General features: G+C 52.8%; 2 protein-coding genes across 5 annotated transcripts in view; one reads left to right on the plus strand and one right to left on the minus strand.

Annotated features, from left to right (window-relative positions):
• The first annotated feature begins 235 nt into the window (after nt 1–235).
• LOC142716077 (sulfotransferase 1C4-like) lies at nt 236–21445 on the plus strand. Its single transcript, XM_075848680.1, has 8 exons — nt 236–264; nt 432–724; nt 1016–1138; nt 12926–13023; nt 13101–13227; nt 13756–13850; nt 20602–20782; nt 21245–21445. The coding sequence occupies exons 1-8, from the start codon at nt 251–253 to the stop codon at nt 21355–21357; spliced, it is 1044 nt and encodes a 347-aa protein (XP_075704795.1). The 5' UTR covers nt 236–250; the 3' UTR covers nt 21358–21445.
• A 2543-nt stretch (nt 21446–23988) lies between these two features.
• The window catches only part of SURF1 (SURF1 cytochrome c oxidase assembly factor), a 37798-nt gene continuing 34562 nt past the window's right edge, over nt 23989–27224 (minus strand). For all 4 annotated transcript variants that reach the window (XM_075848686.1, XM_075848684.1, XM_075848683.1 and 1 more), the window contains 3 exons: nt 25389–25551; nt 24807–24888; nt 23989–24184 (listed from right to left, as the gene is read on the minus strand). In XM_075848686.1, coding sequence (XP_075704801.1) covers nt 24121–24184; nt 24807–24888; nt 25389–25551 — 309 coding nt within the window. In that variant the 3' untranslated portion in view covers nt 23989–24120. The remainder of the gene's footprint in view (nt 24185–24806; nt 24889–25388; nt 25552–27224) is intronic.

Raw genomic sequence — 27224 nt, forward strand, 5'->3', positions numbered from 1 at the left:
TCCTCCCTGTAGTACAGGACATCACACATCACATGTCTCTTATCCCCACTGCTCCCTGCTCTCCTCCTCCCTGTAGTACAGGACATCACATGTCTCTTATCCCCACTGCTCCCTGCTCTCCTCCTCCCTGTAGTACAGGACATCACACACCACATGTCTCATCTCCACTGCTTCCTGCTCTCCTCCTCCCTGTAGTACAGGACATTACAGATAGTTAAACACAGGGTGGTGGTGGTCCATTCAGACATGGATGGTTAATCAAACGTGGGTACAATACATGGGTCTGAGTGAGGTGTAACACCTATTGAGGTTGGCTCTGTATCTTTATCCCTCTTTAGTGCCCAGGAGTATAACTTGTTGTCGTCCCAGTGCCTCCCCGTACTGTAATCCTTGCTTCTGGTTACAGCTGTTTAATCTTTAGTTTATTGCAGGTTTCTGGCTTTGCCCGATGATTGGTCAGACTGTGTGCCAGGAGAACAGCGCAGTTATTTCAGGACAGTCTGTGTGCCAGGAGAACAGCGCAGTTATTTACAGGACAGTCTCTGTGTGCCAGGGGAACAGCGTGGTTACTGTTATTTGCTCCAGGACGGTCTCACAATGCAGAGAAAGCTCACTGTGGTGGAGGGTATGGCCCTGGCTCAAGATGTCGCTAGAAACTGGGACAAAATCCGGAACTTTCAGGCAAGAGATGGCGACATTTTACTGGATACATACCCCAAATCTGGTGAGTCCCTGTACCATATGGCAGTGGGCACATGCCATGTCTCTAGGGGGTAATTTCACTGTGTGTTTAATAGGAAGCGTAGTGTATGATTTGGGAGGAACTTTGCTTGGGTAGGAAGACTGGTCTATAGCACCATCGGTAGGTATAACATAGGGAGCTATGCTGAACTCGTGCCACGGGACTTTGTCGTTTTGTTTTCTCACAATTTTCTATCTTTGGGCTTCAGGGACCTCAGAGTTCCTCCCGCTAGTACTGGGAAATAAGATCTCTGCTTCTCACCCTGAACTTCAGGAACCACCTGGATGCAGGAAATCATTGATCTGATAATGCACGATGGAAAGGAGCAGATCTGCAGAAGAGCCCCCATATACGAGCGCATCCCATTCATCGAACTGCTTCACCTGATGAAACCAGGTAATGAGCAAAGATCTCATCAGCCAAACCATCATTGCTGACTGATCCCACATTGTGAGTCCTAGACGGTTGTCAGCTCCTCCGATCAGCGATGAGTCCGCAGAATAGTGTGAGTGACTAATGTAGACGAGATCAGGAAAATGGTCAACAAATCTAACAGAAAATGTAAATATTTCACAAATCTGTGTACCATGTGCCGGGATCGGGAGCGGTGTATTATACTGTGTGCCGGGATCGGTGTATTATACTGTGTGCCGGGATCGGTGTATTATACTGTGTGCCGGGATCGGGAGCGGTGTATTATACTGTGTGCCGGGATCGGGAGCGGTGTATTATACTGTGTGCCGGGATCGGTGTATTATACTGTGTGCCGGGAGCGGTGTATTACTGTGTGCCGGGATCGGTGTATTATACTGTGTGCCGGGATCGGTGTATTATACTGTGTGCCGGGATCGGTGTATTATACTGTGTGCCGGGATCGGGAGCGGTGTATTATACTGTGTGCTGGGATCGGGAGCGGTGTATTATACTGTGTGCCGGGATCGGGAGCGGTGTATTATACTGTGTGCCGGGATCGGGAGCGGTGTATTATACTGTGTGCCGGGAGCGGTGTATTATACTGTGTGCCGGGAGCGGTGTATTATACTGTGTGCCGGGAGCGGGAGCGGTGTATTATACTGTGTGCTGGGATCGGGAGCGGTGTATTATACTGTGTGCCGGGATCGGGAGCGGTGTATTATACTGTGTGCCGGGATCGGTGTATTACACTGTATGTGCCGGGATCGGTGTATTACACTGTATGTGCCGGGATCGGTGTATTACACTGTATGTGCCGGGATCGGTGTATTACACTGTATGTGCCGGGATCGGTGTATTACACTGTATGTGCCGGGATCGGTGTATTACACTGTATGTGCCGGGATCGGTGTATTACACTGTATGTGCCGGGATCGGTGTATTACACTGTATGTGCCGGGATCGGTGTATTACACTGTATGTGCCGGGAGCGGTGTATTACACTGTATGTGCCGGGATCGGGAGCGGTGTATTACACTGTATGTGCCGGGATCGGGAGCGCTGTATTACACTGTATGTGCCGGGATCGGGAGCGGTGTATTACACTGTATGTGCCGGGATCGGGAGCGGTGTATTATTCTGTGTGCCTGGATCGGGAGCGGTGTATTATACTGTATGCGCTGGGATCGGGAGCGCTGTACTACGCTGCATGTGCCGGGATCGGGTGCGCCGTGTTACGCTGCATGTGCCGGGATCGGGTGCGCCGTGTTAGGCTGCATGTGCCGGGATCGGGCGCGCCGTGTTACGCTGTATGTGCCGGGATCGGGTGCGCCGTGTTAGGCTGCATGTGCCGGGATCGGGCGCGCCGTGTTACGCTGCATGTGCCGGGATCGGGCGCGCCGTGTTACGCTGTATGTGCCGGGATCGGGCGCGCCGTGTTACGCTGTATGTGCCGGGATCGGGCGCGCCGTGTTACGCTGTATGTGCCGGGATCGGGCGCGCCGTGTTACGCTGTATGTGCCGGGATCGGGCGCGCCGTGTTACGCTGTATGTGCCGGGATCGGGCGCGCCGTGTTACGCTGTATGTGCCGGGATCGGGCGCGCCGTGTTACGCTGTATGTGCCGGGATCGGGCGCGCCGTGTTACGCTGTATGTGCCGGGATCGGGCGCGCCGTGTTACGCTGTATGTGCCGGGATCGGGCGCGCCGTGTTACGCTGTATGTGCCGGGATCGGGCGCGCCGTGTTACGCTGTATGTGCCGGGATCGGGCGCGCCGTGTTATGCTACAGACCTCTGGATGACTCCACAAACAATCCATCCCGTTTCCTCTCTTTGGGGCACTGTCAGGGGATGGGCGTCGGGCTCAGGTTTCGGGTATTTTCAGGTGACCGGTCTGTGGGTGGAGCTTACTCAAATAATAACATTCCAGCACAGGAGGCTTCTATTACACAATGTTCTGCCAACAGCAGCACAGAGGAGTATTAACCCCCGCACAGAACAGGAGAGTATTAACCCCCGCACAGCACAACAGGAGAGTATTAACCCCCGCACAGCACAACAGGAGAGTATTAACCCCCGCACAGCACAACAGGAGAGTATTAACCCCCGCACAGCACAACAGGAGAGTATTAACCCCAGCACAGAACAGGAGAGTATTAACCCCAGCACAGAACAGGAGAGTATTAACCCCCGCACAGAACAGGAGAGTATTAACCCCCGCACTGCACAACAGGAGAGTATTAACCCCCGCACAGCACAACAGGGGAGTATTAACCCCCGCACTGCACAACAGGAGAGTATTAACCCCCGCACAGCACAACAGGAGAGTATTAACCCCCGCACAGCACAACAGGAGAGTATTAACCCCCGCACAGCACAACAGGGGAGTATTAACCCCCGCACAGCACAACAGGGGAGTATTAACCCCCGCACAGCACAACAGGGGAGTATTAACCCCCGCACAGCACAACAGGGGAGTATTAACCCCCGCAGAGCACAACAGGGGAGTATTAACCCCCGCAGAGCACAACAGGGGAGTATTAACCCCCGCAGAGCACAACAGGGGAGTATTAACCCCCGCAGAGCACAACAGGGGAGTATTAACCCCCGCACAGCACAACAGGGGAGTATTAACCCCCGCACAGCACAACAGGGGAGTATTAACCCCCGCACAGCACAACAGGGGAGTATTAACCCCCGCACAGCACAACAGGAGAGTATTAACCCCCGCACAGCACAACAGGAGAGTATTAACCCCCGCACAGCACAACAGGAGAGTATTAACCCCCGCACAGCACAACAGGGGAGTATTAACCCCCGCACAGCACAACAGGGGAGTATTAACCCCCGCACAGCACAACAGGGGAGTATTAACCCCCGCACAGCACAACAGGGGAGTATTAACCCCCGCACAGCACAACAGGGGAGTATTAACCCCCGCACAGCACAACAGGGGAGTATTAACCCCCGCACAGCACAACAGGGGAGTATTAACCCCCGCACAGCACAACAGGGGAGTATTAACCCCCGCACAGCACAACAGGGGAGTATTAACCCCCGCACAGCACAACAGGGGAGTATTAACCCCCGCACAGCACAACAGGGGAGTATTAACCCCCGCACAGCACAACAGGGGAGTATTAACCCCCGCACAGCACAACAGGGGAGTATTAACCCCCGCACAGCACAACAGGGGAGTATTAACCCCCGCACAGCACAACAGGGGAGTATTAACCCCCGCACAGCACAACAGGGGAGTATTAACCCCCGCACAGCACAACAGGGGAGTATTAACCCCCGCACAGCACAACAGGGGAGTATTAACCCCCGCACAGCACAACAGGGGAGTATTAACCCCCGCACAGCACAACAGGGGAGTATTAACCCCCGCACAGCACAACAGGGGAGTATTAACCCCCGCACAGCACAACAGGGGAGTATTAACCCCCGCACAGCACAACAGGGGAGTATTAACCCCGCACAGCACAACAGGGGAGTATTAACCCCGCACAGCACAACAGGGGAGTATTAACCCCCGCACAGCAGCACAGGAGAGTATTAACCCCCGCACAGAACAACAGGAGAGTATTAACCCCCGCACAGAACAACAGGAGAGTATTAACCCCCGCACAGCACAACAGGAGAGTATTAACCCCCGCACAGCACAACAGGAGAGTATTAACCCCCGCACAGCACAACAGGAGAGTATTAACCCCCGCACAGCACAACAGGAGAGTATTAACCCCCGCACAGCACAACAGGAGAGTATTAACCCCCGCACAGCACAACAGGAGAGTATTAACCCCAGCACAGCACAACAGGGGAGTATTAACCCCCGCACTGCACAACAGGGGAGTATTAACCCCCGCACAGCACAACAGGGGAGTATTAACCCCCGCACAGCACAACAGGAGAGTATTAACCCCCGCACAGCACAACAGGAGAGTATTAACCCCCGCACAGCACAACAGGAGAGTATTAACCCCCGCACAGCACAACAGGAGAGTATTAACCCCCGCACAGCACAACAGGAGAGTATTAACCCCCGCACTGCACAACAGGGGAGTATTAACCCCGCACAGCACAACAGGGGAGTATTAACCCCCGCACAGCACAACAGGGGAGTATTAACCCCCGCACAGCACAACAGGGGAGTATTAACCCCCGCACAGCACAACAGGAGAGTATTAACCCCCGCACAGCACAACAGGGGAGTATTAACCCCCGCACAGCACAACAGGGGAGTATTAACCCCCGCAGAGCACAACAGGGGAGTATTAACCCCCGCAGAGCACAACAGGGGAGTATTAACCCCCGCAGAGCACAACAGGGGAGTATTAACCCCCGCACAGCACAACAGGGGAGTATTAACCCCCGCACAGCACAACAGGGGAGTATTAACCCCCGCACAGCACAACAGGGGAGTATTAACCCCCGCACAGCACAACAGGGGAGTATTAACCCCCGCACAGCACAACAGGAGAGTATTAACCCCCGCACAGCACAACAGGAGAGTATTAACCCCCGCACAGCACAACAGGAGAGTATTAACCCCCGCACAGCACAACAGGGGAGTATTAACCCCCGCACAGCACAACAGGGGAGTATTAACCCCCGCACAGCACAACAGGGGAGTATTAACCCCCGCACAGCACAACAGGGGAGTATTAACCCCCGCACAGCACAACAGGGGAGTATTAACCCCCGCACAGCACAACAGGGGAGTATTAACCCCCGCACAGCACAACAGGGGAGTATTAACCCCCGCACAGCACAACAGGGGAGTATTAACCCCCGCACAGCACAACAGGGGAGTATTAACCCCCGCACAGCACAACAGGGGAGTATTAACCCCCGCACAGCACAACAGGGGAGTATTAACCCCCGCACAGCACAACAGGGGAGTATTAACCCCCGCACAGCACAACAGGGGAGTATTAACCCCCGCACAGCACAACAGGGGAGTATTAACCCCCGCACAGCACAACAGGGGAGTATTAACCCCCGCACAGCACAACAGGGGAGTATTAACCCCCGCACAGCACAACAGGGGAGTATTAACCCCCGCACAGCACAACAGGGGAGTATTAACCCCCGCACAGCACAACAGGGGAGTATTAACCCCCGCACAGCACAACAGGGGAGTATTAACCCCCGCACAGCACAACAGGGGAGTATTAACCCCCGCACAGCACAACAGGGGAGTATTAACCCCCGCACAGCACAACAGGGGAGTATTAACCCCCGCACAGCACAACAGGGGAGTATTAACCCCCGCACTGCACAACAGGGGAGTATTAACCCCCGCACTGCACAACAGGGGAGTATTAACCCCCGCACTGCACAACAGGGGAGTATTAACCCCCGCACTGCACAACAGGAGAGTATTAACCCCCGCACTGCACAACAGGAGAGTATTAACCCCCGCACTGCACAACAGGGGAGTATTAACCCCCGCACAGCACAACAGGGGAGTATTAACCCCCGCACAGCACAACAGGGGAGTATTAACCCCCGCACAGCACAACAGGGGAGTATTAACCCCCGCACAGCACAACAGGGGAGTATTAACCCCCGCACAGCACAACAGGGGAGTATTAACCCCCGCACAGCACAACAGGGGAGTATTAACCCCCGCACAGCACAACAGGGGAGTATTAACCCCCGCACAGCACAACAGGGGAGTATTAACCCCCGCACAGCACAACAGGGGAGTATTAACCCCCGCACAGCACAACAGGGGAGTATTAACCCCCGCACAGCACAACAGGGGAGTATTAACCCCCGCACTGCACAACAGGGGAGTATTAACCCCCGCACTGCACAACAGGGGAGTATTAACCCCCGCACTGCACAACAGGGGAGTATTAACCCCCGCACTGCACAACAGGGGAGTATTAACCCCCGCACTGCACAACAGGGGAGTATTAACCCCCGCACTGCACAACAGGGGAGTATTAACCCCCGCACAGCACAACAGGAGAGTATTAACCCCCGCACAGCACAACAGGAGAGTATTAACCCCCGCACAGCACAACAGGAGAGTATTAACCCCCGCACAGCACAACAGGGGAGTATTAACCCCCGCACAGCACAACAGGGGAGTATTAACCCCCGCACAGCACAACAGGGGAGTATTAACCCCCGCACAGCACAACAGGAGAGTATTAACCCCCGCACAGCACAACAGGGGAGTATTAACCCCCGCACAGCACAACAGGGGAGTATTAACCCCCGCACAGCACAACAGGGGAGTATTAACCCCCGCACAGCACAACAGGGGAGTATTAACCCCCGCACAGCACAACAGGGGAGTATTAACCCCCGCACAGCACAACAGGGGAGTATTAACCCCCGCACAGCACAACAGGGGAGTATTAACCCCCGCACAGCACAACAGGGGAGTATTAACCCCCGCACAGCACAACAGGGGAGTATTAACCCCCGCACAGCACAACAGCGGAGTATTAACCCCGCACAGCACAACAGCGGAGTATTAACCCCGCACAGCACCACAGGGGAGTATTAACCCCCGCACAGCACCACAGGGGAGTATTAACCCCCGCACAGAACAACAGGAGAGTATTAACCCCCGCACAGAACAACAGGAGAGTATTAACCCCCGCACAGCACAACAGGAGAGTATTAACCCCCGCACAGCACAACAGGAGAGTATTAACCCCCGCACAGCACAACAGGAGAGTATTAACCCCCGCACAGCACAACAGGAGAGTATTAACCCCCGCACAGCACAACAGGAGAGTATTAACCCCCGCACAGCACAACAGGAGAGTATTAACCCCCGCACAGCACAACAGGAGAGTATTAACCCCCGCACAGCACAACAGGAGAGTATTAACCCCCGCACTGCACAACAGGGGAGTATTAACCCCCGCACTGCACAACAGGGGAGTATTAACCCCCGCACTGCACAACAGGGGAGTATTAACCCCCGCACAGCACAACAGGGGAGTATTAACCCCCGCACAGCACAACAGGGGAGTATTAACCCCCGCACAGCACAACAGGGGAGTATTAACCCCCGCACAGCACAACAGGAGAGTATTAACCCCCGCACAGCACAACAGGGGAGTATTAACCCCCGCACAGCACAACAGGGGAGTATTAACCCCCGCACAGCACAACAGGGGAGTATTAACCCCCGCACAGCACAACAGGGGAGTATTAACCCCCGCACAGCACAACAGGGGAGTATTAACCCCCGCACAGCACAACAGGGGAGTATTAACCCCCGCACAGCACAACAGGGGAGTATTAACCCCCGCACAGCACAACAGGGGAGTATTAACCCCCGCACAGCACAACAGGAGAGTATTAACCCCCGCACAGCACAACAGGAGAGTATTAACCCCCGCACAGCACAACAGGGGAGTATTAACCCCCGCACAGCACAACAGGGGAGTATTAACCCCCGCACAGCACAACAGGGGAGTATTAACCCCCGCACAGCACAACAGGGGAGTATTAACCCCCGCACAGCACAACAGGGGAGTATTAACCCCCGCACAGCACAACAGGGGAGTATTAACCCCCGCACAGCACAACAGGGGAGTATTAACCCCCGCACTGCACAACAGGGGAGTATTAACCCCCGCACAGCACAACAGGAGAGTATTAACCCCCGCACAGCACAACAGGGGAGTATTAACCCCCGCACAGCACAACAGGGGAGTATTAACCCCCGCACAGCACAACAGGAGAGTATTAACCCCCGCACAGCACAACAGGGGAGTATTAACCCCCGCACAGCACAACAGGGGAGTATTAACCCCCGCACAGCACAACAGGAGAGTATTAACCCCCGCACAGCACAACAGGGGAGTATTAACCCCCGCACAGCACAACAGGGGAGTATTAACCCCCGCACAGCACAACAGGGGAGTATTAACCCCCGCACTGCACAACAGGGGAGTATTAACCCCCGCACTGCACAACAGGGGAGTATTAACCCCCGCACTGCACAACAGGGGAGTATTAACCCCCGCACTGCACAACAGGGGAGTATTAACCCCCGCACAGCACAACAGGGGAGTATTAACCCCCGCACAGCACAACAGGGGAGTATTAACCCCCGCACAGCACAACAGGGGAGTATTAACCCCCGCACAGCACAACAGGGGAGTATTAACCCCCGCACAGCACAACAGGGGAGTATTAACCCCCGCACAGCACAACAGCGGAGTATTAACCCCCGCACAGCACAACAGGGGAGTATTAACCCCGCACAGCACAACAGGGGAGTATTAACCCCCGCACAACAGGAGTATTAACCCCCGCACAGCACAACAGGGGAGTATTAACCCCCGCACAGCACAACAGGGGAGTATTAACCCCGCACAGCACAACAGGGGAGTATTAACCCCCGCACAGCACAACAGGGGAGTATTAACCCCCGCACAGCACAACAGGGGAGTATTAACCCCCGCACAGCACAACAGGAGAGTATTAACCCCCGCACAGCACAACAGGAGAGTATTAACCCCCGCACAGCACAACAGGGGAGTATTAACCCCCGCACTGCACAACAGGGGAGTATTAACCCCCGCACTGCACAACAGGGGAGTATTAACCCCCGCACAGCACAACAGGGGAGTATTAACCCCCGCACAGCACAACAGGGGAGTATTAACCCCCGCACAGCACAACAGGGGAGTATTAACCCCCGCACAGCACAACAGGAGAGTATTAACCCCCGCACAGCACAACAGGAGAGTATTAACCCCCGCACAGCGCAACAGGAGAGTATTAACCCCCGCACAGAGCAACAGGGGAGTATTAACCCCCGCACAGCGCAACAGGGGAGTATTAACCCCCGCACAGCGCAACAGGGGAGTATTAACCCCCGCACAGCGCAACAGGGGAGTATTAACCCCCGCACAGCGCAACAGGGGAGTATTAACCCCCGCACAGCGCAACAGGGGAGTATTAACCCCCGCACAGCGCAACAGGGGAGTATTAACCCCCGCACAGCGCAACAGGGGAGTATTAACCCCCGCACAGCGCAACAGGGGAGTATTAACCCCCGCACAGCGCAACAGGGGAGTATTAACCCCCGCACAGCGCAACAGGGGAGTATTAACCCCCGCACAGCGCAACAGGGGAGTATTAACCCCCGCACAGCGCAACAGGGGAGTATTAACCCCCGCACAGCGCAACAGGGGAGTATTAACCCCCGCACAGCGCAACAGGGGAGTATTAACCCCCGCACAGCGCAACAGGGGAGTATTAACCCCCGCACAGCGCAACAGGGGAGTATTAACCCCCGCACAGCGCAACAGGGGAGTATTAACCCCCGCACAGCGCAACAGGAGAGTATTAACCCCCGCACAACACAACTGGAGAGTATTAACCCCCGCACAGCACAACAGGGGAGTATTAACCCCGCACAGCACAACAGGGGAGTATTAACCCCGCACAGCACAACAGGGGAGTATTAACCCCCGCACAGCACAACAGGGGAGTATTAACCCCCGCACAGCACAACAGGGGAGTATTAACCCCCGCACAGCACAACAGGAGAGTATTAACCCCCGCACAGCACAACAGGGGAGTATTAACCCCCGCACAGCACAACAGGAGAGTATTAACCCCCGCACAGCACAACAGGGGAGTATTAACCCCCGCACAGCACAACAGGGGAGTATTAACCCCCGCACAGCACAACAGGAGAGTATTAACCCCCGCACAGCACAACAGGGGAGTATTAACCCCGCACAGCACAACAGGAGAGTATTAACCCCCGCACTGCACAATAGGAGAGTATTAACCCCCGCACTGCACAACAGGGGAGTATTAACCCCGCACAGCACAACAGGGGAGTATTAACCCCCGCACTGCACAATAGGAGAGTATTAACCCCCGCACTGCACAATAGGAGAGTATTAACCCCCGCACAGCACAACAGGGGAGTATTAACCCCCGCACAGCACAACAGGGGAGTATTAACCCCCGCACAGCACAACAGGAGAGTATTAACCCCCGCACAGCACAACAGGGGAGTATTAACCCCCGCACAGCACAACAGGGGAGTATTAACCCCCGCACAGCACAACAGGGGAGTATTAACCCCCGCACAGCACAACAGCGGAGTATTAACCCCCGCACAGCACAACAGGGGAGTATTAACCCCGCACAGCACAACAGGGGAGTATTAACCCCGCACAGCACAACAGGGGAGTATTAACCCCCGCACAACAGGAGTATTAACCCCCGCACAGCACAACAGGGGAGTATTAACCCCCGCACAGCAGAACAGGAGAGTATTAACCCCCGCACAGCACAACAGGGGAGTATTAACCCCCGCACAGCACAACAGGGGAGTATTAACCCCCGCACAGCACAACAGGAGAGTATTAACCCCCGCACAGCACAACAGGAGAGTATTAACCCCCGCACAGCACAACAGGAGAGTATTAACCCCCGCACAGCACAACAGGAGAGTATTAACCCCCGCACAGCACAACAGGGGAGTATTAACCCCCGCACAGCACAACAGGGGAGTATTAACCCCCGCACAGCACAACAGGGGAGTATTAACCCCGCACAGCACAACAGGGGAGTATTAACCCCCGCACAACAGGAGTATTAACCCCCGCACAGCACAACAGGGGAGTATTAACCCCCGCACAGCACAACAGGAGAGTATTAACCCCCGCACAGCACAACAGGGGAGTATTAACCCCCGCACAGCACAACAGGAGAGTATTAACCCCCGCACAGCACAACAGGAGAGTATTAACCCCCGCACAGCACAACAGGAGAGTATTAACCCCCGCACAGCACAACAGGGGAGTATTAACCCCCGCACTGCACAACAGGGGAGTATTAACCCCCGCACTGCACAACAGGGGAGTATTAACCCCCGCACAGCACAACAGGGGAGTATTAACCCCCGCACAGCACAACAGGGGAGTATTAACCCCCGCACAGCACAACAGGGGAGTATTAACCCCCGCACAGCACAACAGGAGTATTAACCCCCGCACAGCACAACAGGAGAGTATTAACCCCCGCACAGCACAACAGGAGAGTATTAACCCCCGCACTGCACAACAGGGGAGTATTAACCCCCGCACAGCACAACAGGAGAGTATTAACCCCCGCACAGCACAACAGGAGAGTATTAACCCCCGTACAGCACAACAGGAGAGTATTAACCCCCGCACAGCACAACAGGAGAGTATTAACCCCCGCACAGCACAGCAGGAGAGTATTAACCCCCGCACAGCACAACAGGGGAGTATTAACCCCCGCACAGCACATGGGGCCCAGATATGGTGGGGGGTTATGCATGACATGTTGAAGAAGTGAAGGCACAGCTGCTTGTGTAGAGGCCTGGAGATCCGGCCATTGCTCTAGTTTGGTGTTTCTCAGCTTGAGACTCAGGTTCCCCAGTTATGTTTTCTGGGTCCCCCCCTATAGAGACCACCTGTGGTAATGACAACTGCTGCCAGGGGCACAACGTGTGTGTGGTGGACCCTGAGGATGTGACCTGCAGAGGGGGAGACGACCCTGAGGACCCTCCAGTGATAACTACTCGGAGGTTCTCAGTCTTGTGACATTAGACTTTCTGGTGAGGCCCCTCCACAGTCCACTGCTGAGGTCTGTAGGACTTCTTGAGGCAGTGTTGGTGGGTCCTCCAGCCACATGTGAGGTCTATGGGGATCCCAGAACTCCTCAGTCGTTGGGTTGTTTGGGATGATAGGTCCTAGTCACGGTGTAGTCCTATTATTTCTAATGTTTCCACTGTAGGGATAGAGGAGGTAAATGTGATGCCCTCCCCGCGGATCCTGAAGAGTCACCTCCCTGCGCACCTGGTGCCGCCATCCTTCTGGACACACAACTGCAAGGTTTGGAGTCTTCTGGTTGTATTCTGTAGACGTCTGTTCACACACATCACAAAATGTCTCCAATGTTTTCTCTCCAGGTGATCTATGTGGCACGCAACCCTAGAGACACGGCCACCTCCTACTACCATTTCGACCATATTCTGCAGTTCCATCCTCACCCAGACCCTTGGGAAAATTACCTTGAGCGATTTATGAAAGGAGATGGTGAGGCACGGGGGTCCATGTCAAGCAGATAATGAAGCGGATTGCTATGTGACGTCTGGTGGTGAAGGAGAATTATGTCTGTCACAGATCTGAAATATTTATCATATGATAATGACGCGGCCATGAGTGATGCGCGGTGAGGACGCGGCCGTGAGTGATGCGCGGTGAGGACGCGGCCGTGGGTGATGCGCGGTGAGGACGCGGCCGTGGGTGATGCGCGGTGAGGACGCGGCCGTGGGTGATGCGCGGTGAGGACGCGGCCGTGGGTGATGCGCGGTGAGGACGCGGCCGTGGGTGATGCGCGGTGAGGACGCGGCCGTGGGTGATGCGCGGTGAGGACGCGGCCGTGGGTGATGCGCGGTGAGGACGCGGCCGTGGGTGATGCGCGGTGAGGACGCGGCCGTGGGTGATGCGCGGTGAGGACGCGGCCGTGGGTGATGTTATAAATGAAGCTGTTCCTGAAATGTGACCCTTTTAAGCATTGACTGTGGCCGGGTGACCGTCTCTGATCTTCCTGTCTCTCTGCAGTCGGCTGGGGCTCCTGGTACGATCACGTTAAAGGTTTCTGGGAGCAGAAGGAGAAGCTGAATATTTTGTATATATTTTTTGAGGATATGAAGAAGGTAAGAAGACGACGCTAGTGCTGATATAACGAGACGCAGATCACGTACCGTGCCCAGGAGCGTTGCTGGGGGTCTTTAAAAGATCAGGGGCACAAGCCCCGAGACATATATTTACACCCCCCCCCCCCACCCAAATAATATATTTTTTTTCATATATATCGGAGATGGCAGATCTTTAAGACCAAGTCTCCTATAGCTGCACCGCTGGATAGAATTGGATGCATTGTCTCAGCAGACAGTATCACACATGATAGGATTAGATACACGGAAAAATAACAAGTAGAGAAGAGGGGGGAGGTAATTCTCCAGCTCACCATACGTTGGGTCCGAGAACAGACAGCGCCCGGATTCCCGCACGGCCAGCAGTCGAACAGGGAAAAAAGTAGAGCCAAAATCCAGCGCTGGGTGCAAGCCATGAATAAGGACACAAGACGTGTCAGAAACGCGTAGGCACCATTTAACGGGGTTCATTCTGATCCTTTACCCATCTCTCATCTCTGTACTCTGCTCAACTATACTACTATTTCTATATAGTTCATTTTATTTTTGTTATATCAATAAAATTGGAACAGGAGTTCCTTTTTACTTACACCCAGCGCTGGATTTTGGCTCTACTTTTTTCCCTATTAGCTACACGGCTCAGCAGCCAGTATCACACATAGGATTAGATACACAGCTCAGCAGACAGTATCACACATAGGATTAGATACACAGCTCAGCACACAGTATTACACATGATAGGATTAGATACACAGCTCAGCAGACAGTATCACACAGGATAGGATTAGATACACAGCTCAGCAGACAGTATCACACAGGATAGGATTAGATACACAGCTCAGCAGACAGTATCACACAGGATAGGATTAGATGCTCAGCAGACAGTATCACGCAGGATAGGATTAGATACACAGCTCAGCAGACAGTATCACACAGGATAGGATTAGATACACAGCTCAGCAGACAGTATCACACATGATAGGATTAGATACACAGCTCAGCAGACAATATCACACATAGGATTAGATACACAGCTCAGACGACAGTATCACACAGGATAGGATTAGATACACAGCTCAGCAGACAGTATCACACATGATAGGATTAGATACACAGCTCAGCAGACAGTATCACACATAGGATTAGATACACAGCTCAGCAGACAGTATCACACAGGATAGGATTAGATACACAGCTCAGCAGACAGTATCACACATGATAGGATTAGATACACAGCTCAGCACACAGTATTACACATGATAGGATTAGATACACGGCTCAGCAGACAGTATCACACATGATAGGATTAGATACACGGCTCAGCACACAGTATTATACATGATAGGATTAGATACACTGCTCAGCAGACAGTATCACACATGATAGGATCAATGGCGGATCATCATAGGGCGTTTTCGGTGGCCGCCCGGGGCCCGAAGCTCCCGGGGGGCCCATAGCCGCCCAATGTACAATGTAGTTTTGTCGCATTTTTTTCCGCAACGAAACGGCATTGTATATGTCCTGCAAAAGGACCTTTAGACATAAGGTCACATGACCTCATCTCTGCAGTTCTTACTACTGATTAGAGACCTGCTGGTCACATGACAGCAGGACGCGTACTGGCCCTTAAAGGCAGTGTACGCGCGGGCACCCTGTGGGAAACAGTCCGAGGACCCGGAAATCAAATCCGGCGTCTCCCTGGAGAGAGCTGATGCCGCGAAGACAGATCTACATGGCCGGGATCGTCAGGGGGTGAGTTAGAACGGCGATCCCCGGCCATAGACGTTACAGTATCCCCCCCTCTTACGCCCCCTCCTCTTGGGACCAGAGCGGGAAAGAAATCTCTTCACGAGGATAGGGGCATCGATGTTCTCCTCTGGCTCCCAAGACCTCTCCTCTGGACCAAATCCCCTCCAATCCACCAAATAAAACGTCCTTCCTCCCACTTTCTTGGTGGCTAGGATCTCCCTCCCTTCGAAAGTTCCGGATGAACCGCCAGGAGCCACTGTGGAACTAGGAGTCCTGGAGTATCGGTTCAGGACCACGGGTTTCAGCAGGGAGACGTGAAAAGGAGTTAGGGATCTTGAGTGTAGGAGGCAGCCGAAGCTTGAACGACACAGGATTGATCTCTAGCAGAATCTCGAAGGGTCCAAGGAACCTGGGAGCAAACTTGCAAGATTGTACCCTCAGCCGGATATTCCTGGAAGACAGCCAGACCCTCGTACCTGGAAGAAACTGGGGAGGTTCTTTTCTTCTAGTGTCTGCCTTTCTCTTCATGCGGTCCACCTCCAGCAGAATAGAAGATCGTGTCTGCTGCCATATCTGCAGAAAGTCCCTGAAGGTCGAGTCGGCTGCAGGCACCTGGGACATAGTAGAGCCGGGCATGGGTATTCGAGGATGTTGGCCGTAGACTATGAAGAACGGACTGGAGGTGGTGGACTCACTGGTATGGTTATTATAGGAGAACCACGCCCACGGGAGCAGCTGCACCCGGTCATCATGTCGTCTGGAGACAAAGTGGCGCAGATAGTTCTCCATAATTTGGTTAACCCTTTCAACTTGTCCATTGGACTGAGGATGGTAAGCCGAGGAGAAGTCCAATTTTACACCGAGGAGACCGCAGAGTGCTCTCCAGAACTTTGAGGTGAACTGGATCCCTCGATCCGAGACAATATGCAGGGGCAAGACTTGCAGACGGAAGATGTGTTGTATGAAGAGATCAGCCAGTCGAGCAGCAGAAGGCAGGCCAGTCAGGGGAACAAAATTAGCCATTTTAGAAAAACGATCCACCACCACCCAGATCACACTGCAACTCGCAGAGAGAGGCAGATTAGTGACGAAGTCCATAGCAATATGCCGCCAGGGGGCATCGGGCACAGGCAGTGGTTGGAGCAGACCGGCTGGTCTGGAGTGGGTAACTTTATTTGCTGCACACACCGTACAGGAGGAGACAAAGTCCATGACGTCTTTGGGTAGCGTCGGCCACCAGAACTAACGGGCAATTAGGTCTTGGGTCTTACAGGCACCCGCGTGACCTGCCAACTTGGAACTGTGACCCCAACGAAGGATTCTTCCTCGGTCAGCCAGACGTACAAAAGTTCTTCCCGGAGGAATGTCTCCAACCTGCAGATGGTTAACAGAGTAGATGCAGGAAGGATCAATAATATTCTGTGGGGACTCCAGTGTCCTCTCTCTCAAATGACCTAGACAAGGCATCGGCCTTCACATTCTTGTCGGCAGGTCGGTAGTGGAGTTCGAGCCGAAACTGTGCAAAAAACAATGACCATCGGGCTTGACGAGGATTCAGCCGTTGAGCCGTCTGTAGGTAGGTCAAATTCTTGTGGTCCGTGAAGACCAGGATAGGATGAGCTGCACCCTCCAGTAGGTGTCTCCACTCCTGCAGGGCCAGCTTGATGGCCAGTAACTCCCGGTCCCCAATCGAGTAGTTGCGCTCTGCGGGAGAAAACAGCTTGGAGTAGTAACCACATACCACCGTCTTGCCTTTTGAACCTCTCTGGAACAATAGTGCACCGGCACCAACAGAGCAGGCGTCCACCTCTAATGAAAACTGTAGGGATACATCAGGATGATGAAGAATAGAGGCAGACGTGAAGGTTTTTTTTTTAAGGTTTTAAATGCGACTTCCGCCTCTTGAGTCCACACCTTGGCATTCATACCCTTCTTAGTGAGGGTGGAGATGGGGGCTGTCAGAGAAGAGAAGTTGGGAATGAAGAGTGGGTAGAAGTTGGCGAATCCCAGGAAACGTTGTATGGCCCTTAAGCCTTGGGGACGTGGCCACTCCAGGACAGCCTTGACCTTCCCAGGGTCCATCTTGAGACACTGCTCAGAGATGATATAGCCCAAGAAGGGTAGAGACTTCTCTTGGAACACGCACTTCTCCAACTTGGCGTAAAGATGATTCTCCCTTAATCGAAGCAACACCTGGCGGACATGGTCCTGATGAATCACAAGATCTGGGGAAAAATCAAGATATCATCGAGATACACCACAACACAGATATAGAGGAGATCACAAAAATGTAATTGACAAATTCTTGGAACACCGCGGGGGCATTACACAGGCCGAAGGGCATGACCAAATATTCGTAGTGTCCATCACGTGTGTTAAATGCAGTCTTCCACTCGTCACCCTGACAGATCCGGATTAGATTGTAAGCCCCCCGCAGGTCTAGCTTGGAAATTTTTTTCGCCCCCGGTATGCGATCAAAGAGTTCCGAGATCAACGGCAATGGGTACCTGTTCTTCACCGTGATCTGGTTGAAGCCTCAGTAGTCAATGCAGGGTCGAAGAGATCCATCCTTCTTTTTGACAAAGAAAAACCCGGCTCCGGCCAGGGATGAAGACTTTTGTATGAAGCCCCTCTCCAGATTCTCCTTAATGTAGGCCGACATAGACTGGGTCTCTGGCAAGGAGAGAGGGTATACGCTGCCGCGAGGAGGAGACGAGTCAGGAACCAAGTCGATAGGACAATCGTATTCCCGATGAGGTGGCATTGTCTCGCCTTGCTTTTTGTTGAAGACATCAGCGAACTGAAAGTATCAAGGAGGCAGCCCCGTCAATGACTGAGGCGAAGAAGGCTGGGATGGATGAACATGACCCAGACAGCGGTCGAGACACTTGGGGCGCCACTGGAGAACCTCTCCGGAGTTCCAATCCAGGACTGGTGCGTGTAGACGGAGCCAAGGCAAACCCAGCAGCACGGGGTTGACGGCCTTGGATAGGACATACAGGGAGATGAGCTCAGTGTGAAGAGCTCCCACTTGGAGTCTCAATGGCTTGGTCACAGACAATACTAGGTTAGGCAAAGGCAGTCCATCTACCAAGGCAACGATCAACGTTCTCTCCAGCAAAACAGTAGGCAACTGAAGATCCACGAGGTCTTGGCAGAAGAAATTGGTTGCGGAGCCAGAGTCCAGGTAGGCAGAGACTGGATGAGGTCTCTCGCCAGCGACGATGGTCACAGGAATAAACGGTTTGGAAGAGAGTTCTCTATTAAACGTCTCTCCAACCAATCCCAGGCATTGGGGTTTCTGTGGCCTGTGGGAACACAGACGCATGACATGGCCAGCAAGGCCGCAATATAAATGGAGTCCAGAGGTGCGCCTGCGCTGTTTTTCTTGAACGGACAGTTTAAGCCAATCCACCTGCATCGGAACCTCGGGCGCAGCAGAAGAACATGGCAAGATGGGTTGCTGGAAGTTGGGCACCAGTCTAGGAAGCCATCTCTCCTGTAGAATCTCTTGACATCTCTCCCTGAGCCTTATGTCCACACGGGTAACCAGTAGAATCAGGTCATCCAGGGCAGCTGGGAGATCTCGAGCAGCCAGTTCGTCTTTGATCTCAGGCGATAGGCCATGCCAGAAGGATGCTACCAAGGCCTCATTGTTCCAGGACAATTCTCCTGCCAGAGTCCGGAACTGGATGGTATATTCGCCCACGGAGGCGTCCTCCTGACACAGGTTAAAGATAGCAGTGGCTGCCGACGAGACTCGTCCAGGCTCAAATACAGAACGGAACAACCGCACGAACCCCTGGAAGTCTCGGATCCCTGTCATGCCCAGATTGGATTCGCCCATGCCAGGGCCTTGCCGGCAAGTAGAGATATAATGAAGGCAATCCTGGCTCCATCCGAAGGAAATGCTCGGGCGTGCAGAGTGAAGTGGATTTGGCATTGATTCAGAAACCACCTCCACGAACTTGCGTCTCCATGGAACCGAGGTGGCAATGGCAGCGAGAAGCGAGGGTCCGAACTGGGAATGCCAGTAGGTGTACCAGGAGGGTCGATCGGAGGAGCTTGAATAGGAGTGGTGAAGGAAGTAGCTAGCGCCCCTAGCTGCTGTGCCATGGAGTCTACTGCCACAAAGAGTTGATCCTGTCATGCTGTAGCAGCTGGCCAACAAGGTACAAAACAATGTCTATAGTTCGGAACGGGTACTTGAGGCAAAGTAGACAGTAGCGGAGGCATGACTTGACTTTCTCAGCAGGTGGCACCGTGGATGCAGCAGAAGACACGACTTGACTTTCTCAGTAGATACGATAGCACGGGATACAGGGTACAGGCAGCAGGAACGGGTACAACTGGGAAGTGGAAAACACTGGGAGACCATTTGCACGACAAACATAGGTATACAACAACGCTCAGGCGAGGAACAAGTGGGCAGAGCCCTTTTTATGGTTCAGCAGCCAATTGGGCTAATTATAGACTGGTGACATCTGGATGTGTACTGGCCCTTTAAGACCGTTCACGCCCGGGCGCACGCACCCTGCGGGAAACAGTCCGAGGACCCTGAAGTGAGTGCCGGTGTCTCCCTGGAGGGAGCGGACGCCGCGTAGACAGATACCCTCTGACGGCCCCGGCCATGGATAAGTCAGAACGACGACCCCCGGCCATAGACGTTACACGCTCCTTGCATAGACAGACGCCGGTTCACGCTCTGTATGACTCATTTTTTAAGCGGTTTGTTTGTATTTAAGTCATTTCTTCATCTCTTTATATTCTACGTGTTCATTGAAGCCTTTTTTGTAGGTTATATATTATTATTACGGGTCAATGCACCGGGTAATACTTGGTTATCAATATGTTCTTGCCACTCAATGATAGATGGTGCACAGTATAATTGCTATTATGTTCTCGTGGCGAGATCCATTCTGAATGTACCAATAGGCCTTATTGTGCAGTGGTTGATTCTCTACCGTAGATGTAGTATCACAACATTCTGCTCTATCTGCAGACACCGCTACAAGAGATCCAGAAGGTAGCACGTTTCCTGGGGAAGAACATTCCAGAGAAAACACTCGGTGAGATTGCAAGACTCAGCTCCTTCGATCACATGAAGGAAAACCCGATGGCCAATTATTCTGACTTCCCCCGGGAGATTCTCGACCAATCACAGGCGGGATTCATGAGGAAAGGTGAGAGCGGCCTGACACCGATTATGGGCGGATACATGACGAGGCTTCACTCAGGCACCATTAGTCTTCAGTCCTGCTGAACCCCTTTATGCACCCCACTATCCTACTCCCTGCCTGCAGGTCCGTCAGCGCACCCTGTGTCAGGCTGCACATTTACTTATTCTGTAGCGCTGAACAGAGAGTCACCATTCACATCAGCCCGTCGACAGCGGCCGCACAATCTACTTTATGATCTTAAACCCGCAATGGGGCCAATTTCATTGGAAGACAATTCACTTATCAGGATGTTTTTGGGCTATGGGAAAAGACCAGTGAGCCTGGGGGAAGCCGCGTGCTGGAATCTGACCAAGTGCGGCGTCAGTCTGGAATTTGTGCATTTCCCCCCCGGGAATGATGTGTGACCACCATGGATTGTATGAGGAGCTTCTCTGCCTATATCTTGTCTCTTCTTCTGTCTGACAGGGAAGGTGGGAGATTGGAAGTCGCTGTTCACTGTCCTGCAGAACGAGCTGTTTGAGGAGGATTATAGGAGGCAGATGGACGGCTGCACCCTCACATTCCAGGACCCCAAATGAAGCGTCACCCCCTCCCCCCCCCCGAGCAGAACAACCTGTGACCCTGGAAATGTCATTATTGCGGGAAGAAATAAATAATCTGCCGTGAGTCACGTGTCTACTCCGCCAAGTAAAGAGTCATGAAGAGGGAGAGCGGCGTAGCCCTAAAGGAAGGGGAAACCTCGGAACTAAATGTCAACTTCCCCGATAAAGAGGTTGTCCGGGATAAGATAAAAGGGGCTTCCCTCCTCCTGCCCATGGGTCTGGTATTCATGTGAATGGGTCTGAGCTGAAATACCACATACGCCCATGGACAGGAGGGGCGCTGTTACTGGAGACAAAGCGGAACATTTTCTCGGAACCTGGGTGACCCCTTTCATCTCATCCAAATCTGCAATCAAAATACATAAAGAATTCATCTCCGTGTGTCCCTGAGGGTCAGATATTTCCGTAACGCTCACTGAGCCCAGCCCCTTCTAAAAATGGAGATCAGGAGCAAATTAACCCCTGTGTTCTGCAAGACCAGAAACCCTAACCCTGCAGACACAGGGGCGAGGATCTCCAATTTACTTATAACATTTATATCTAGGTTTACTGAAGGCGCTGTGGGGGCTGGAGAATCGGCAGGATGGAGGGGGTAGAGTTGGCGATTCACTAAGACCCCGTCCACTGCTGAACCCCGGGCATTACATTGTCGCTAGGAGGTTCAAACAACAGCCTGATGCCTATAGACAGGATATACTGAGCTGGACAACGGCTGGGGGCCCCTAGACAAAACAATGCATGTGGCCCCCAGTCCAACTGCACAGAATTCAGGCAGCTGCTATTAAGGTGGCTGTACACCCCCACGCTTTGTTTTCAATGGGGAGTGGAATAAGCCGATGACCAACCTCTCTGGCAGCCGCTTATCTCTTGTGAGAACAAAGGATCGGGCATGTTCAAATCCAACCTACCGATCCTTCTATTCCCCGACATCTTCTCTCGGGGGAAAAGTCGGCATCTCCCCACACATCAGATCATGTGGCGGTACGACCGCCTGTTCTGTAATATTTGTGGGTGTCCTTCATGGCTCACACACTGGTCCCCACCCCGGATCTGTGGCCTGATCTCGCAGTGGTCGCTGCGTTGTAGCCGCTCGCTGACTTCTCTTGTTGGGACGTTCACAATTTCACATTTGGTTGCCAACATTATAATGAATAAGTCCCGTTCACTGATCTGACAAGCGGAGCCTAAGCGAGTAACATGCAGACACAATCGATAGGGTAGCTACGATAGGAGGGCCACATACAATGTTTTGTTCAGGGGCCCCCGGCGCTGGCTGCTATGATCACACCCTCAACAGATCTGTATATCCCACCTACAGACATCACACTTTGGCTAGAGACCATGTCATGGCTGTGGCCCCCTGTTCTTAGGGGAGAGGTCACGTGGGATGTTCCCCGACGTGTCTGGGATGGGTAACGTTCTCCTACGGCTCCAGAGCTCGTTGTACAGTACACGCATGGTTAACACTGATACACCCGCAGCATCGCCACCTTTAGGCCAGATTCTCACGTCAGGTCCCGTTTTCATGAATTCCCGTGAACTTGAGAAGAACGAGGGATCCTTGAAAAGGGAAGAAAGTAGGAACATGTTCTATTCTTCAACGGACCCTTCACATGGTCTGTCGAAACATCGTCCGTGTGAATGCGCCACTGAAATACATGTGTCCGTGTGAATAAGCCCATAGGGTAGGGAAACAGAGGAAACACTGCGGATTTTGTACAATATATTTCATTGTGGAGAACGGACAGCGTGGACGACCTTAGGACAAATCTGCCAAGAAACCGTTCAGAGATTGAGCTGTGGCGCGTTCCTTTAATCTGCAGAATATAATCTCTGCTCTTCTGCCTCCCCCATAAAGGCAAATGTTGCGATTTTTGCGCCAAAACAGTGAAGATTCCACCACAAATATTGCAACTCAGAAAAACAAACTTTCCTTTGCTTGAAAAATAATAAAAAGGTTAATCCTTCCCCCCCCCCGGCCGCCGTCCCCCGCACTGAGCGCAGCCCGGCCTCCTGAGATGATGTTTTATCCCATGTGACCGCTGCAGCCAATCACTGGCCAATCACAGGCTGCAGCGGTCACACGGACTATGGATGCCGGGCTACGCTCAGAAGAAGGGGACGCGTCACCATGACAACACTCGGGCAGTAAGTGTAAACTGGGTTTTTTTTTCCTGCAGTTGACATTCCGCTCGAAAAACTGCACCCAATTTGGTGCAATTTTTCAGGCCGAATTCTGTGCAGCGTCCGGGAGGGCTATGCTGTGCACTTTCCTGCAGCGTAGCCGCCCGGTGTGTCCTCACCTTTATAAGGCGGTTGTCATTTCTTGTTATATGAACACGTTCAGCGTATGCACAAGGAAAACGCCAACACAAATACTGTATACCGCACACTATACTCTCTGCTATATGGGATATGTATGGGGGCCCCTCCCGCTGTATACCTCTGACGAGGCGTGGACTGAAGTGCAGCTTCCCCCACTGACTCCATCTGGTAGGAGCCCTCACTGAGCACATGAATGGTAAAGAATAGAATACTGGACTGACAGGGTTAAATCTACCCCCCCCTCCCCCCCCAGGGGACGGCGGAATGACTGGACAATTACCAGCGGAGGCAGAACCTTCTTTATTTCTGATTGGTGGTAAAGATGAGGAGGAGATTATAGATCCAGGGAGTCTCCGATCACAAAACTCCATCCCAGTGTGAGAGCGGCGGCCGCGGCGATCACTGGAGACATCACTAGCGCACTTTCCGGATAAATTTTTGGAACCACAGGAGAGAGGTGAAGGCGGAGAGCGAGAACCTGGAAGTAAGAGGGGAATAAATGACTTGAGTGGGGGGGGACAGTCTTCCGGAGGACAAGGCCGCGGTCAGGGTGGGGACATCGGCTGCACAGAAACGATGGCTCCCCCTGTGTTCAGTCAATCAGCTGGATCCGTGAGGTGGAGGGCGACTAACAATGGGGCGCGGTCACGGATCTACACTGACAGATCTTGTGTTCTGGGCGCTAAGTCTCGGTAGAACCTTTTTGTCTTTTTCCCAATCTGCCCTTTTCCTAAAACAATTCCACTGGACCGCAGTTGGGCAGGTCTGGGCCGTGTGTTTGGCGCACGTGTTGGGCCGTGTGTTTGGCGCACGTGTTGGGCCGTGTGTTTGGCGCACGTGTTGGGCCGTGTGTTTGGCGCACGTGTTGGGCCGTGTGTTTGGCGCACGTGTTGGGCCGTGTGTTTGGCGCACGTGTTGGGACGTTTTTGCTGCTGCACGTGTTGAACAGAATGAAAAAATGGGATGTGAAGAGTCGGTTACAAGAGGCTCCGCGGATTCTCAGGGGAGTAACGTGATGTAAATAACTGCGCACGACACCTATTGGGCGTCCGATAAATATGGCGTTCATTCCGAGCACCCGTCATTTCATGTACACCTACCATGTCACGCTGTACTGCAGGTGGTCATTTCTTAGTGCCACGCGGGTCTGTCCACCGATGGGTCCCCCGGGGACACTGCTGTCTGACATTTGATAGAGAAGTCGTCCATTAATCACAGTCCGCACATCCACCACAGACTACACTCATTAGGGGAGATGTATCAAAACTGGTGCAAAGGAAAAGTGGAGCAGTTCCCATAGCAACCAATCAGGTTCCTTCTCAGAGCTTCTGAGAGCAGCAGCCTGATTGGTTGCCGTGAGCGACCGTTCCACTTTTCCTTTGCACCAGATTCTCATACACACGGCCATATTGGGACTCCACCTCCAGTTTTATAGAGTAATACAGAGGTTTCTTTCCGCTCCGTATGAATTTCATGAAGCACCATCGGATGTTGTATAATGGCGCCGGGCTCCACGCAGCGGTCCAGCCTGCAGGGACTCCATGTGCTGAAATACATAAGACTTCACCTTGTCCGACAACAGCCGGAGTGGTGACCACAATACTACAGGACAGACATGGTGCCACCATCCAGGAGGGCGGCGACACCACAACGTGTCAGCAGGGACCAGGGTCAGGTCTTACCAAAATCAGCTTCAATATAGATGGGCTGCGCCCCGGTCTGCTCTGCCATGGCGGCCAGGTCCCGGTAATACCACACATTGTGCTGCACATCATTTTCTGGAGCAAATTGTTGGCGAGTCTCTGGAATCCTCACAATTCCCACCAGATCCAGATTCCCATCGATCTACAGAAAAAGAAAACCAATGAATTCCACAGATCGGGAGGACAGAGAAAGCCAATCCGAGCCCAGAAGTAAGACCGTCTCCTTTCTATTACCCAGATCACCGGGACAACGAGCGGAGATCCGAGAGCCCGGTCCATAGCCTATAATGGGCCCAATGGATGATGCCACAAAGTTAATGGGTATGAACCAGTATGGCAGACCGTGGCACCAGGCGGGGCCCCATGTTCATGTTGGGAGAGTTTTCTGGTGAATATGAATATTAGATAAAAGCAAAACCTTCACAAAGGGGGAGTAAAGAACATACAGGGGGTAACCTGGATATACAGACCGGTCGAGGCCTCAAACAAATGGGAGATGGAGATTAAAAAAAATAAAGGGATGGTCGATTTACTTCTATCCTCATATCAAATGACCTTGTGAATTATCAAGAAGGCCGGACCTTACTCCACCTGTAATGACCCCCCCCCCTGTAATCTTGGGATGTTGTTTGCAGAACCTTGACAAAGCCAGAAAACCGCCGTCTGGCTGAACGGCCGACCTCAAGTTATCACATCTGTAACTATTTCTCTCTCTCCTCATGTGCTCATCTGTATGTGAATAACCCCCCCCCCCCCCAAGAAGAACAAGCGCATGTAGAACCCGCCGTCAGCATCCGATGAAGAATTATAATAATGCATTTAAAAAGTATCGTCTGCCTGTGATTGGCTCAACATGAAATACTCCCCTTTTGAATGAGATCATTGTAACAGATTTTGGCAATAAACCTCAGAGGAGTATTTGTGAGCCCCCGGCAATGTCTGTGTCTCCTGCTCTCCCATATCATCAATGATTAGGATCTGGATAAATGGAATGAGTATCGGTTGAAACACTCGCCTACAAAATTTTAGTCCAATATATTTTGAGTCATGACGGTGCGTCCATAATGACAAATAGTTATAGGCAAGAAAAAATGTGTTGTATACAGATTATATATCTATATCTATTACACACAATAATACATACAAAATAGGGCACAAAAGTAACCACGCCGAGGAGGAGCGGTGCCCGGACACATCACCACAAAGCTTAGTCAGGGGTGGAGTCTGTCGTTACATCACCAACGCACGTCGGGTTTGTGTTTTAGGGAATGCTCACTCTGTTTTCAGGCCTAGTTTGGGGCGTAAACACCCTGAAATACCCCTAAAAAACAGTAGCTGAATGCCTACAAACATCTGCCCATTGAAATCACTGGGAAAAACGGCAATTAGTTCATACGGGGCATCTTATGCCGCCGTTTAAAAAAACAGTGTATAAAAAGACGGTGAGTAAAAAGAAGTAGCGCGTCACTTCTTGAGGCGTTTGGAGCGGATTTTCCATTGAACACTGAAAAACGCCTCAAAAGAAGCTTCAAAGTTAAAAGGAGCTTCAAAAACGGCTGAAGATCACAGGCTCCCTGAAAACCGCTCCGTATTTTCAGCCGTTTCTGACTCGGCGTGTGAACATACCCTTAGTGTCCTGGAACGGTCCTGCTCGGCCTGGTTACTTTAGTACAGGACAAGCATTTGGTGCGAAACGCGCAGCGGGTGTGGTGGACCCCCTGGAATTTGCTCTCCCCTCTGACTCGTTTTTCCGCCTGGGTACTTGACCCTTTACCTTGGATGTTACTTGTAACTCGGTTTGAATGTTGGGGTTAG

This window comes from Rhinoderma darwinii, unplaced genomic scaffold, assembly GCF_050947455.1.
Source record: "Rhinoderma darwinii isolate aRhiDar2 unplaced genomic scaffold, aRhiDar2.hap1 Scaffold_4462, whole genome shotgun sequence".
Taxonomy (NCBI): Eukaryota; Metazoa; Chordata; class Amphibia; order Anura; family Rhinodermatidae; genus Rhinoderma; species Rhinoderma darwinii.

Coding starts and splice junctions, on each gene's coding strand:
- LOC142716077 (XM_075848680.1), top strand. Junction 13,024..13,100: donor TCTGGACACACAACTGCAAG/GTTTGGAGTCTT, acceptor TTTTCTCTCCAG/GTGATCTATGTGGCACGCAA. Junction 20,783..21,244: donor GGCGGGATTCATGAGGAAAG/GTGAGAGCGGCC, acceptor TCTGTCTGACAG/GGAAGGTGGGAGATTGGAAG.